The sequence below is a fragment of the Panulirus ornatus genome, chromosome 23, assembly GCF_036320965.1.
Source record: "Panulirus ornatus isolate Po-2019 chromosome 23, ASM3632096v1, whole genome shotgun sequence".
NCBI classification, from domain to species: domain Eukaryota; kingdom Metazoa; phylum Arthropoda; class Malacostraca; order Decapoda; family Palinuridae; genus Panulirus; species Panulirus ornatus.
Genome location: NC_092246.1, coordinates 3768419 through 3783774, shown reverse-complemented (window position 1 = coordinate 3783774; position 15356 = coordinate 3768419). Strand labels below are relative to the sequence as shown.

Below are 15356 nucleotides of genomic sequence, written 5' to 3'. Positions count from 1 at the left end.
GAATGAATAAAGGCAGACAGTGTGAATTGTGTGCATGGGTATATATGTATGTGCCTGTGTATATATATGTGTACATTGAGATGTATAGGTATGTATATTTGCGTGTGCGGACGTGCATGTATATACATGAGTATGGGGGTGGATTGGGCCATTTCTTTCGTCTGTTTCCTTGCGCTACCTCGCAAACGCAGGAGATAGCGACAAAGCAAAATAAATAAATAATAAATAAAATATACAAGGAAATAGCATAATTATATGAAGTAGTGGGTGGCAAATTAACTTCACAATCCAAGAATTATGATTCAATCTTGACAAAAGCACAGAGGTGATCATGCTGATTATCATGTACTGTCACTGATAGTATCAATCAAAAATTTGGTTTTGATAAATAAATCTAATGATATACAAGCATACCATCTAAAACAATGCATAAGCTCTATATTCAGGTTCTGAAAGAAAAAAAGTGAAACAAAAAAAAGGAAATACTCCACAAACCTCATTTTCCCAAGTATCATCAAATGCATGTGGTGCTGTTGGCTCAAAATCATGGGTGTACTGTCGTCCTCCACAGGATGTGGAGGCACAGCAGGTACACATACAGGAGTGGTATCTAAGCCGACCTTCATCCAGATATGGGTGCGCAAGAGCCTCAGTCACTGTCAATCTTTTATCCTGAAGAAAAATCAGCTCTATCAGTATGAAACTTCTTTCTGTTCCAAAGCACCTTAGAAAAAGCTGAAATCTGGGCATTAATCCTCATCTTATAAAAAAAAGCAATGAAGCCATAAAACAAAAAGTCAATCTACTCTAATCTCAACCTATTCAGCAAATTCTCATTCAGGTGCTGGTAACCAACTGTATCAGATACAGATGTTTATCACAGAAGCAAATTATCACTAAGAGTAAAAGGTTTGATGTCTGTGTTTCTGTGGCTTGAAAGCAGCTCAATCACAAAACAAAAGAAGCTTTGTATACAGTAATGTGTTTAACAACAAATCAGAGACGTGCCTTTATGTGCTATGCTAGTTTTTCCCGAGCAAAGGCAGCTACATGTTCACACAACTGTTTAAATAATGAAGTCCCAAAAAACTACGTAAGTATAAATAAATATCAACATTACAGTAAATTTGGATCAGATGCATAATACTGCAAGCATGGTTCTAACAACAGTCTTGTGGCTATGGCTAAGTCCATGGGTCTCACCTACTCAACTAAGGTCACTATTATGAAAGTAAAATCTCTGTCTGACACTTCATTAACTTATAGAAGGGTGTAGCAATTGCTAATGATATCATTGCTAATTACAGTTGTGCCATTGTGTTCTCTAGAGGGCTTACTGGGGTATTACAAGGTTAAAGGAAGATTTGTAGAAAGAGTAGCGTGCCAGACAACTAACACTGGATAACTTTTCAAAACACCTACAAAACTTCTGATAGCTGCCACCTCCCAGGCACTCTAACCCCCAACCAACTACCAACCCATCCCCCTCTCCAAGACTGCAGTTACCTCCATCAACACCCCATTAACATACAGATTAAACAACCATGGTGGTATCACACACCACTTCTGCTGGCCCTTTTACCCTACTCTCTTCTTACTTGCACTCACACCTTACTGTCTTGCGAGAAACTTCTCACTGCTTCTAGTGGATTGACTCCCACACCATTCATTCGTAACAACTTCCACAAAGCATCTCTACCAACATCATTATATGCTTTCTCCAAATCCATAAATTCCACATATAAAGCCTTCTCTCTATTGAATTACTTCTCACAAATATCCTTCAAAGCAAATACTTGATTCACACATCCTCTACTACTCCTGAAGCTACATAGTTTCTTCTTGGTCTGATAATCTGAGTATGCCACCAACCTATTAATCACCACTCTTCCATACAACTTATGCAATTTTTTTTTCAATATACTTAATCACCATTTCCCCACATTAGCAAGATAGCTCCTGGAACAGATGAAGAAAGACCACATCCGCTCACATCCATTCTCTAGCTGTTATGTGCAATGCATCAGAACCACAGCCCTTTATCCACATCCAGGCCCTAAAGCCCTTTCTATGGGTTACCCAAGATGCTTCGTATGCCTTGCTTCATTCCAATGACTGTACATCGTGCCCAGAATACTACATTGTTCCAATTCACTCTATCCCATGCTTACCTTTCACCCTCCTGTGTGTCCAGGCCCTAATCACTCTAAATATTTTCCCTACCATCCTTCCATCTCCAATTTGGTCTCCTTGTTCCCTCCACTTCTGACACATATTTCCTCTTTGTTAACATTTCCTCACTCATTCTCTTCATATATACAAACTATTTCAGCACACAGTCTTCAGCTCTCTCAACCACATTCTTTTTATTACTACACTACACCTTTCTTTTACTTATCTATATCTCTTTTACCTATCTATATCTCTGACACTTGTTCCAACTGGAACTCCTTCAAGAAGGTGGCCACAGCAACAGAGTGTCCATAACTAATGAACTTCAGTGCTGCTCCTTAGCCTTTAGTGCCTAACCCTTAACAAGCCACGAGCACAGGGCAACTCTAGCGCAGTGTTTGCAAAGGCCCTAACCTAATGTTCCTACTGACTACTACTATCTAATGCTCCTACCAACTATTTCTACCTAATGCACCTGCCTAAATGTTCCTACCTACTACTTTTTTCAACTGCTCCTACCATTTTGCTACATTACTAAGATATCTAGATAAAACTACATAAAAGAACAAGAGAATATAGTTTCACTTACTGGATCAAAGGCAAGCATCTGTGTGAGTAAGTGGACGGCCTCATGGGTAGCATGGTTAGATAAAGTGTAGAGTGCAGGCAGTGCTGGTGGTTTAGATGGTCGACGGAGCATGTGTGTTACTGCACCCTCACATGCATACCTCATGTCCTCTAAATTTGGTGTTCCTAAGAGGTCTGTTATTCGCTCAAGCTGAAAAATAGTTTCAGCATTAATTCATCTTTTCCCTGCGAGAAAGAAAAAATTAGAGTTCTTAAGGTCTTTGTTTTTTATGGATCAGTGCAAAGAAATCACTAACTACGACACTTCATTAACTCATAAAACTTTTAAACAAAGTACTCATCAAAATTTTCTTCATAAACATCAACTACTGAATACCATAATATGTTTTTCATAAGGCACATCACTTAATTCTATGCTACAGATGATATCTGTTAAACCTATGTTGTACTGGAACCAGATTTTCTCTATAAATCACATTTCTTAAAATGAAATTACTCTATCATGCTAGATATTAAAAAAATGTACACAATGGAAGATTCAAGTCTTCAAAGTACTAAGGGTAGTGTATACAAAAAATTTAGGCATATGAATAACCTGTATGGTTTATCTTCAAAAACAAGATTCTGGAGTCTTTCAACAAACAGTACATAAGAACAAATGTCAGAAGTTATCTACATTCTCTGTATTTCTGGTGGTCAGAAATTATATCTATTAATGTAAATTATGAGAGAGGGGTGACAAATTACAAACCTGCTGTACAGGGCTTTGTGCCTGAAATAGTATTCGTCGACCCAAGAGCTCCCCAAAAATGCACCCGACTGACCAAACATCAACAGCTTGAGTGTAGTGGCGTGCACCCATAAGCAGTTCTGGGGCTCTGTAGTACTGTGTGACCACCTCTTGAGTCATATGTTTACTCTCATCAGGCTCCTCAACTCGAGCGAGACCAAAATCACAGATCTGAAACAGTCATATAGGACGAAACTATAAAAGCAACAATGACATCAAATTGTCTGAAAAAAGTGTCTTATCATATGTATTGATGGTGTAACCAACACTCCATGCTAAATAACAATCATTATCAAGATTGGTGTTCCATGGATCATGTGTCATGTGTAATGTAACACCCATACAACTTTCTCTTCTCTTTCACTAACAACTCAACTTCCTCATCCCACCACTCACTACCCTTTCTCACCAGCCTAAAGTCCAGCTCCTGCATTAAATATACTTCTCTTGTACATGTAAGCACTGCTTCCCTAAATACTTCTCACTCCATTTTTCCTCACCTTTTGCCAATCTTCACCGAATCTCTCCTGGTATTTCTTCATACACACCTGTTTTCCAAACTCACTCACTTTCACTACACCCACATCATTTCCACTTTTCCTATAGCCTCACAAAATTTCATCTTTACCTTCACCAAAAAGTGGTCAGATATCTCAACAGCTACCCCTTAACACATTTACACACTAAAGTCTCTTTTGGATGTTTATCTTGATAAAGTACCTAACTGTCCCTGCTTACTATCTAACCAACTCACCCACACAGATTTAAGCCCGGTATTGCAAATCATTAATCCTTTTTCAGCCTAGAACTCACCAGACTGTTCACCGTTTTTGTTCACAACACTGGGAACCCCATGCCCCCAGTCAATGCTATTTCCTGTGTGGCGGGGTAGCAACAGGAATGGACGAAAGCAAGTAAGTATGAATATGTGCATGTGTATATATGAATATGTCTGTGTATGTGTATGTATGTGTATGTATGTGTATGTATATGTATGTATATGTGTGTGTATGGGCGTTTATGTATATATATGTGTAAACAAGTGGATGAGCCAGTCTTCGTCTGTTTCCTGATGCTACCTCACTGACACAGGATACTGCAATTAAGTATAATAATAATATAATAATAATAATAATTATATATACATATACATATATTATACAAAGTATAATAAATATATATATATATATATATATATATATATATATATATATATATATATATATATATATATATCCCTGGGGATAGGGGAGAAAGAATACTTCTCATGCATTCCTCATGTGTCATAGAAGGTGACTAAAGGGGACGGGAGCGGGGGGCTAGAAACCCTTCCCTCCTTGTATTTTAACTTTCTAAAAGGGGAAACAGAAGAGGCTAATGCCAACTTATTTATAAGTGGAGCTGAAGAAAGAGGTTAATCACCTACACCAAGCATGAGCTTAATGCCAAAAGAGGTCACACTAACCTCACACTTGGAAATTCATGGGAAATATGCTACCTCCTTTATTACTCATATTGGAGGCAGCACTACATCACCCAGGTCACCAATACACATGCCTCTAAAGGTATTTTAGTGCCGGCCAAAAAGACAAACCCTGGAAAAGCATGTTTCCTTCTGCAGCCCCAGCGAACACTCCTGAACAGGCAGCCCACCCCACTGGCTTTGACATCTGTGGAGGTAAGAGAGGCAGCTCTGGCTGAAGTGGCACCCCAATGACCAAACACTTGTGATGTCAAGTGAGGCAAAGGAGCCCAACCTTGCATCAGTGAAGCAAAAGAGTTACATCACCTTGTCCTACTACACCAAAAAAGCCTTGAGAAAGATTTCATTGCCTTAATATCTGGGGAGCAGGCTAGACTGATCGGTGTCAGAGGAATAACCAAATGGATGACAAATGTACAATTATTGAGGTGAGTGTTCCTTCTTTGTCACTGAATGAGAAATCTCCATTAACAGGAACCAGAGGAAAAGGACATAAATGAAATGGCCACAAACAATATCTTTCATGCCTCTAGTCCTGATAACAGTGGAGTGTGCCTAAGGGACAGCATCATCAGTGAGGCATCCTAAAAAAGGAGTTCATATCACCTACGTTAAGTGTAAAGCAGCTCAGAACAATACTCCTGTGTCTTCTACAGGGTCTGGGTCTGGGCTCACCTTTAGAACACAGTTGGAGTTGACGAGAAGGTTGCCAGGCTTGATGTCTCGGTGGATTATCCTCGCTGAGTGGAGGTACTTCAGACCTGCAAGAACCAGCAATGTTAATATTGCGCAACAAACTAACACAATTATTGGTAAATTAACATCATCATGCCTTTCCGTGTGAAGCTGTTAAAATGAGGATGTAGAAGTAAACACTCAAGAGCTTTGAGTTAACACGTAAGGACAGGAATTAAAGGACACTACATTATATAATTAATTTACACACTGAAGAAAAAACTTTCCCAACATTAATAGAATAAATTGCATAATTTGCCAAAATAACCACAACGAATTAATGAGAGAAATATGAACGTTGTTAAAATATGTTTATTCCCAGATAAAGGACCTTTACTGCTATGGCAGCATCTAAGAAGCAATGCTGGTTTGATAAATGAATCATTTCATCAATTTGATTAAGTGTGAGAGATAAAATGTAAAGAAAAAAAAGTGTCCATGACTATATGAGTAGGTGTATTCTATATCATTCTTATACGCAGAATAAACAGATAATACTTGGATGTATCTACATAAGTTTCATTACAAAAAAAAAAAAAAATAGATAGGAATCACTGGAGAATTGATGTTAAAAGTAACTTAAAATTGCTGACTTAACATTCTTACCACAGTCCCTGCTAAGACCACAGAAACACGTAAATCACATGTAATCAAAATTAACACAAAAGACACTCCATTTGAAATTTTATTTTACTCTCAGTAAAACATGATGCGTTTATAAGATTGTTATTGCAAACCTGAAAAAAAATTACGTGTAATCACCAATTTAAGAAATCGTCATTGTGGACACACACAAAAAGATTATAGTCGACACAAGTAACAACCAGTTTTTTATAAAGGATCTGTATGAAAAATAATGTGTAATTACTGAGCATCAAAGTCTTTGTCCTCAATAGATCAGTTACTGCAGCTGCTAAGAATAATAACAACATTCATATTTATGGTAACAAATGAAAACCACATTTACTTTATATATATATATATATTTATATATATATATATATATATATATATATATATATATATATATATATATATATATAGTGACGAATGAAAACATTTCCTTTACATCTGAATAATAAAAAAAAAAAAAAACGGAAATACGTGACCGGCTGTTAACAGATTTTCCGCCATTAATCCGTTCATTAAAAAGCACTTCTCGGGGTGCGTCCAAAACTCATCTGGAGAAAAAGGAGAAATTACCAAACGTGCTGAAATGATTAGATGTCATTACTGGAGAATGTGGTATAATACCATCAAAGTCACAAACATAAGATCTTGTTTTGGAAGATGATCCAGGATGATATTTACGCCAGCGTAACAGCTGAGAAATTAGTGCGTAATATGGATGACCTTAGCATCAATGTATAAAGCAGCCGTAATTTTACGTCAATATATTTCCTACAATAAAACAGAGCTTGATGCAATGAACGTGTAAATTTAGAATAAGTAAATTTTTCTTGTTTTATTCAATAATCCTAAAAAATATGAAACAAAATAATTACTTTCCCAGACAGATTACGCAAAAGAATTAAATAGATTTAAATAGACGTTATCCAGAACATGGGTGATCAGGCTTAATTACCGATCTTAAATGAGGATAAATTACCGAATGTCTTCATTCTGGGATTGCTAATAAAACTACTGCTCAGCTACATTAATATTTTCTTCATTTCCTTTACTGTCCTGACGTTAGTGACAAAGAAAATCGTAACAAAGACATGGATAGGAAAACTAAGAAAACTAGAGAGACATCGAAACGAAGTGGGAGACAGATAAATGGGCAAGATATATGAGAAATAAGGCAGGAGACAGCAAGACGGGTAAGAAATAGAGACGGAGCGAGAGAGAAGGTTGAAGAAGAGACCAGATGAAGAAGAGGAAGAGATGCGAGACTACAGCGGAGGCTACCATGGTAACACTGGTATACAAACACTGCCCCACATACATACACACCCAGCGTAGACTGGTGTGTGTGTGTCCACATGAGAAATTATTCTCCCCAATAAAAAACCAATCCACTTATCTTACATGATTTATAATAAGTGGTGGAAAACTATAAACCACTGATCCATTATAACCAACACTAGCATTAAAACACTGGTCATAAATATATAAAAATGAGAGCTAATAAATCTTTTTAACTAGTTACTGAGTACTAATGATATAATTAGAGCAAACCATCAACTGATGTAGCTATGGGAAATGATAACTAAATCATGTGGGAAACATTATTTCCCACAGAAAATTTGACATCGCCTCCACACCTGCAGGTACAGAGAGTTACAAAGTTCATCTTGACATTTACTATTGATCTTTTGGACATTTTTACGGAAAAGGTAATGACACGGTAAGGTCAGGTGTACGCACGATGAATTACGCTTTTGCGTAAGGTATACGTAACGTAAGGTAGGGTTAGGTAAGGAAATACATCAGGTAAGATTACATTATACTTAAGGCAAGGTCTGATACGGTTAGGGTATATGTAAACTAAGATAAGGTAAATTATGTGAGGTTAGGCAAGGTATACATACAGTAAAGTAAGGAATACGTAAGGTAAGGCAACATTAGGTAAGATATACGCAAGGTTGGATAAGGTAAGGTATAAATAAGGTATGATTAAGGTCAGGATTACCTTCGGAGAGATTAAGGTAAGGTTAGGAAGAGTAAGGTAAAGTCAGGTTTGTGTGTTAGTTTCGGCTGACCGAAAAGCCTCTTAACGCCCATTACAGAAGTGGCATGTAGCGCCCCTTAATTAAGAGCTAATTACCGAGGTTAAAGAAATACTAATTAACATTAGGGCAGACCGATTTTCAAAACACTTTGACAGATTATGTATCATTTTCCAGATTTCTATAAATGTGTGGCAATCTTTCCATCAAACCTTACAAACCTGTTTTCTGTTGATGGGTTTACCGTTAACAGCATCCGTTACAGGTTTTTAAATTTCCATTTTCTTGAGAAAATTTAATCCTTAATACGTGGTTACGGTTTATGGTTAGGTCTAGGTGGTGTACTCGGTTTAATCCGGATTTAAAGAGCAGACTTCAGTCCGGTTCACTTCATGCTTTTTGGTTTCATCCTCGTTTACAGAATAATGGGAGTGGTTTATCCGGGTTCAATGCGGTGAGTATAGCCGGGTTTCACTATCATATCCGGTATAATTCGGATGTAACGAAGTGAATATGGTCAGGTTCAGATAATACGAGTTTTTTTTCCTAGATCTAAAGATCTGACTTTGGTTGGGTTTCGATAACTGGATTCATCCAGATTTCAAGAACAAGTCACAGTACAGTACAGGACTGTGGCCTGGTTACAGTGCGGCTCATACGTCTACAGTAATCATGTATTATGTCCTATAAAAGTGTTGTATCTAATGTATCCTGCCCTCCTTCGACGGTATCCTCCAACAACAACGCCCTCCTTCCTCCACCAGGATTTCCAACGCCCGCTACTCTTCCCTCTATCAGGATCTCCAACACCGTCAACTTCCCTCCACTTGGATCTCCAACACTATTCTCTTCCATCTAAATCCCCGACACCCTATATCCTCCTCCATCAAGATCTCCAACACCCAAATTCTCCTTCTAGATCTCCAACACTACTAACCGTTCTAGCACAATCTGCCTCCTTTACATTACCCTCTCGGTCTCCAACACTTCCTCTTCACCACTAATTGTTGCCACGTAACACTTCCCCTCGACTTACACTCCCTCTATCATCTACTCTTTGCTCCCTTCAACAATTTCTCAACCACCAACAACACTTACTCCCTCAACCAGTCTGTAACATCTCCTCCACCACCCATCTCTCTCTCTTCTTTCCGACCTTTTTTTACCCGTAGCAATCCCTCTCTTATACCCTACTCCTTTCCCACCAACATCTACTCCTCCAACACGCCCTCCACACCACCAGCTGCTTCTCCAACTCTTCCTCTCCACCACTACCCGCTCCTCTAACACACCCACAAACCACTATCTTTTCCTCTATCACTTACTCCCCCCCACCATCTGCTACTCCAACCCCTCCCCCCACCATCTGCTCCACCAACACCCCCCTCCACACCGCCATTTGCTCCCTCCCCACCCCTCCTCCCACCAAAGGAGAAGCATCGATCAGAATGCAGAGGGCGGGTGCATTCTCGCCTCCAGACCAGACCTCAACCCGCCTCCCCGTGAAGGCCGCCCTGGCGCGCGGGGCGATGCTTAATGCAAGCAGCAGCCAGCAACCATAACCTCAGAGAGAGAGAGAGAGAGAGAGAGAGAGAGAGAGAGAGAGAGAGAGAGAGAGAGAGAGAGAGAGGTACATACACCACACAGACCCGAGGTCCAAGCGAGGTGGCCTTAACACTACATGTCTTTTTTCTATCAGATATTTAGATATCATATGATACATGTTGACATGTTAAGCAAAAGGCAGCAAAGTGAATAACATAAGTGCACACTTGGACTTTCTAGTCACAACATTGCAAATGTTTTATTTGAGGACTTAATTAAAAACTGTTCATCTAATTATTTAAGACTGCTGTGGCACTGTAGTACTCTGGTTCCCTTAACTTCTTATCACCCACTAAAGTATTCAGATTATGTAGTAGAACAGTAGTTTTTCTTTTTACTTTCAATTCCTCAGTTTCACTATGATAATTTCACATAATATATAAATTGTTCAATAAGCCTTAATCAAAGGAGGCGGCAAGCATTGAACATGCTGTATTGAGTCACCTCCTTTAGATACAGCCACAACCAATCCATCACATATCATCACAAAATCCTTATCTTTGTCAAAAAGTTACAATGAAAAAAAGTCTAATCCTGATTTTACTAACCCTATCCAATACTATGCAATATACTGCACTATCAAATTTTCATGTTTTCACCTTCTTAATATTCTAGTACACTGTCAAAATTTAAGCAATAACTGAAAGGGTAGTGCCATAGATTTCTATATCTACTATTGTATTTAATGTTCCATAAAAGATTATTATTTCAGATATCAATCATATATCTATAGAATTTGCTGTATTACAGTTTTTTAAAATAATTTTACGCTACTGTTCAGAAAAGCATGTTAGGCCACAATTTGTAGTTACTAAAAAACACCATTAAATAGACACCATTTCAAAAAAATTCTTGTACAAAGTGGTTTTAATGCTAGTTTTAATGCTGAGGCTGTTGAGAATATGCTGAATATGCTATTCTGTGAAAATGCTTGCTGGATTAAAACAAAGAAAAAATTTAGGAAAATGAACTCATATACTTAACATTCCATTTCAAATTTGGTTTGCATTTATCTGTAAAGAGCAACCTGCATGAAGTGTATTCAACTCTTCAATATTTCTTGAGCACTGAGGTTATACAGTAATTGGTAATTTGTAAAACATTATTATTATTACTTTCCCTCTCCGTAGGTTTCCCAATCCCACCACATCTACAGCTCACTGTGTCTCTATATCAGCAACTGGGAACTGCCAGCTAAGCATGGCTGATTGTTCAGATATCTGAGCCAAGTATCACATATATTGTTGCAAAGACAGAAGAACTGGCTCCTTGACACATAAAGTTCCATGAACCTGCCAGCGAGGGCTGCATAATGAGTCAGTTCATTGCAAGAATGCCAGGTGTTATTGGCTGCACTGATGGGACGTCCCACACATACTAGTAACAAAGCCTGGAGGTGCAGATGCAGTGCTGTACCAGTGCCAATAGGGATTTTTTCCCATTAATGTTATGGGGGTTTGTAACGCTGCACTAAAGTTTATAAACATTATTGCAAATTGGCCTGGGAGTGCACATGATGCTAGAATTTTTAATGAATCTTTGTTGTGTCAAAGACTAGTCATAAATTCATATAAATTCACAGTTTTTTTATTGGGGGATAGTGGGTATCCTTGAACACACATCTTAACATCAATTGGTAATCCTAGAACTGACAAATAGATTCAGTATAATATCTCTCACATCAGGACTAGAAATACAATAGAGAGAGCTTTTCATATACTTCAAAGGAGATTTGCTATCTCAATCCCTGTAAGGACTAAATTGGATACAACCAAAAAAATTATGATGTGTGCTGTTCTGCAGTCCACAAGCTACCCTTTGAAGATTTGCCAGATGGCCAGCTTGATCCTCCAGATTCCTTTGACCCTGGAGCCCATGGTATCCAAGGTGACAACACATGCCATGCCTATGCTGTGGACACCTTTTTTAAGTCATTATTATCATTTTTCATTTAGATGTATATATCCAACAATTTTGTTAATCAAACATTAATTTTACTTTCAAGTTCTGATATAGTGCCCATTTGAAGTTATTTTTTGAGCTTGCTTGCCTTCAATCCATTTCCAGTGCCAACCCACCCCACAGGAAACAGCATCACTACCCCGTGCTTCAGCGAGGTAGCACCAGAAAACATACAAAAAAGGCCACATTTGTTCACATAGTTTCTAGCTGTCATGTGTAATGCACCTAAAATATAAGTGTTTTTTCACTGTCAATATCATTTTAGAATTCAAACGAATATTTGAGGAATGACATTTCTTAGGTGTGATGTTTACAATATGTGTACAGATATACAGAATATTTTTTACTGAATTATTCTTTCTTCGGAAAATGTTGGTATATTAAAACTGAATTTGCACACAGACTTTTTATTCCACTTATAAACTACTTGTCTTCTCCTAACTTTTCCATGAAAGATTCAGCAATACATTTGTATGCATCAGCCATGCATTTGTAAGCTTCACAACCAGCACCCAAGGAACTGGAGTAATTGCCAGAGATTTCCCTTATTTTTCCTTAAGCTTCCTGTAGCAGCTGGTTTGACGACAGAGTCAGGTCCATTTTTTCCTGGTGTTCCTCTTCCAGCCTCCTCTTCTTTAGGGCAAGTCATTCATCTTGACTGTCATTGGCCTTTTTAAATGCTTTCTCTTGAAATATCCTCTTTCTTTGCTCTCCCTGACTATCATGAAGTGCAGTAGAGGGGTTGGTAGTGGTGACAGTTGAATGAGTGGAAGGTATGCATGTAGGAGGAAGACCAGGTGGGGAAAAGATAGGTGTGAATAAATTTGTGGGGAATACAGGTGTGGAAATGTTACTTGATGAACCTGATGATGAAGGGGCTGAAAGTGTGTGTGTGATAAATAATGATGGTGTAGGAAGGACTGTTGTCGAGGAAGATGTGGGAGGCAATAACAGGGAAGGTGTGGGAGACACAACTGATGATGAGAGTGTTGGAGACACAACTGAAGGTGAAGGTGTGGAGGGCACACCTGAAGGTGAGGGTGTGGGAGGCACAAGTGAAGGCGAAGGTGTGGGAGGCACAAGTGAAGGTGGTGTGGGAGGCACAAGTGAAGGTGGAGGTGTCACTGTTGAAAGTGAAGGGGTGTATGGCAGAAATGATGTTAAATGTGTTTGATGAGAAAGGTAAGGAAGGCATGGAGTCATCTTTGGCCAAAGAAAAGGGCTAAGGGAAGAAGCAGACAAGGAAGAGGTAATAGACTGGAGAAATGCATTATCTGTAGAAGAAAAATTGGGTGTGTGAAAAGTAAGAGGAGGATAACAAGTTGGAGGATCAGGAAATCATGGCAGTTGGGGCAAGCTGCTGGGACCAGGAGGTTGATAGTGCAAGCTGCTGGAACGAGGAGGGTGATAGTACGAGCTGCTGGGACCATGAGGTTTATAGTGCGGGCTACTGGGACCAGAAGGTTGATAGTGCGAGCTGCTGGGACCAGGAAACTGATGTGGCAAGACACTAGGACCAGGAGGCTGATGGGGTGAGCTGCTGGGTACAGGTTGTTGTACATCTATGATTTCTGCAGTGAAGAAAGAAAGCTGTTCATAATATGATTTTGTTTATTAAGTCCATCAATTATTTTTCAGAACTATATTTTTACAAAATGGATGCTTTATAATTCATATAAATAATGAAATATTGCACATCTTAACATAGAGAGTTAACTCTGCTATATTACTCACAGACTTAATGAAACATTACACATTTCAACATAAACAGTTAACTTACCAAGGGTGACATTGGTCACTGGTTTGCCATCTTCATCAACAGGGTGCAACCCTAATGAATTTTATGGCCTGTCATTCATGGCCAGCTCCTAGCCTATTAGCATAGAAGCTGCAGACATCGCCTCCAACATTTTTTTTTTTTTTTTTTTTTTTGGGGGGGGGGGGGTGGTTGTGGCCCTCCACCAGTTGCTTTCATTTCATTTTCAAATAACGACTGCTCCTGTTTAACCCTGGAAATCATTCAGATAAGAGCATTATCAAGTACTAACAGATGTATAAAAATTGCAAAATATCTAAATTGAATAGTATTGTTTTCTGCCACTTTAGCCATATGGAAATACCACATAGAGTTTATGGCTTCCTGATACCCCTACCTATCATTATCAACTCAGCACATGTATGCTTCATCATTGCAAAAATGTCATATATCTTACACAACTATTATAATCAAATGCTGTCTGTCATCATTTTTTGTATTCCTAAATAATTTTGTAGAGTACACAGGATTTCAACCTGATTAAGAAGTATAACTGTAACAGACTTCTTCAGTTTAAAAGAAAGCCTACACACAATAAATATATACAGTGTATATGAACAGAAATTCCTTTTCAGTCACATAGCACACTCTGATCAGCTGAATTTTTTCTGGCTTATATATATATATATATATATATATATATATATATATATATATATATCATTCTTTTATTATACTTAATCGCTGTTTCCCGCGTCAGCAAAGTAGGGCCAGGAAACAGACGTAAATTGTATGTCTGTAGTGTATGAAGAAGGTAACACTTCCTTCACCTCACCTAGATTGGATAACTAAATTATTTGGCTTTACCTAACTTAAATGTATTTTTAATAGCCTTGCTACAAGTGCTCACCTCACCAGTTATTCCTATAAGATTTCTCTTCCATGTTCTGCTTGTTCATGAAGAATTTCCATATAGCCCTACCCACATAAGGCAACTTTTCAGTACATTCTCTGTCAAATTCGTGTTTTCCAAGCATATCTTTCCTTAAGTATTACAAATTTCATGAAAAAATAAAACCTATAATGCATGAATTGCTTACCTTCGCTTTATGTGGTCCCAGGACCGTCTCAGCTGGTGGGCAGCACTAGTCTCTTCAGGGTTCCTGGCGTTATACAGAACAGCTATCTCCTTCCATATCTTCTTTTTTGCGTTATATACCATTGAATCCTGGCTCTTGCACTGGATGAAATGGGCCCTTTCCGCCACCAAGGCCACGTCGCTGCTTGGTGGAGGCCAACGACGCGTTCGAACTTCCCGCCCTCCATGTTTGTTTACCCACAACAGCTGACTCGCAACATACCAACCGCCAGTCAAACGTCAACAAACCACATGTTGGCAGCCCTGCCAGACTTGGCGAAGGGCCTTTGCCTCGTTCTTAAATACCTACCATGGAAGCTTTACGAAGATCGCACACTTTTAAAAGTCCCGTCGAGTTTCCCAGGCTGACCTAACCGACTAGTCTAGTCTACAGCTTCCCTTACTAATTTCAATGGCTCCCCTAATTCCCCAGCGGCTCCGTCTGCCACCAGTGA

At 38.7% G+C, this 15356-nt stretch overlaps 1 protein-coding gene across 3 annotated transcripts in view; it reads right to left on the bottom strand.

The window, feature by feature from the left end:
* Positions 1-15356, bottom strand: part of nmo (serine/threonine-protein kinase nemo) — a 283198-nt gene that overhangs the window by 36274 nt on the left and 231568 nt on the right. For all 3 annotated transcript variants that reach the window (XR_011714425.1, XM_071676425.1, XM_071676426.1), the window contains exons 5-8: positions 5709-5794; positions 3512-3721; positions 2762-2950; positions 496-672 (exon numbers count right to left, since the gene is read on the bottom strand). Coding sequence is in view for 2 of the 3 variants with exons in the window: in XM_071676425.1 (XP_071532526.1) it covers positions 496-672; positions 2762-2950; positions 3512-3721; positions 5709-5794 (662 nt within the window). In the remaining variant the exon portion in view is untranslated. The remainder of the gene's footprint in view (positions 1-495; positions 673-2761; positions 2951-3511; positions 3722-5708; positions 5795-15356) is intronic.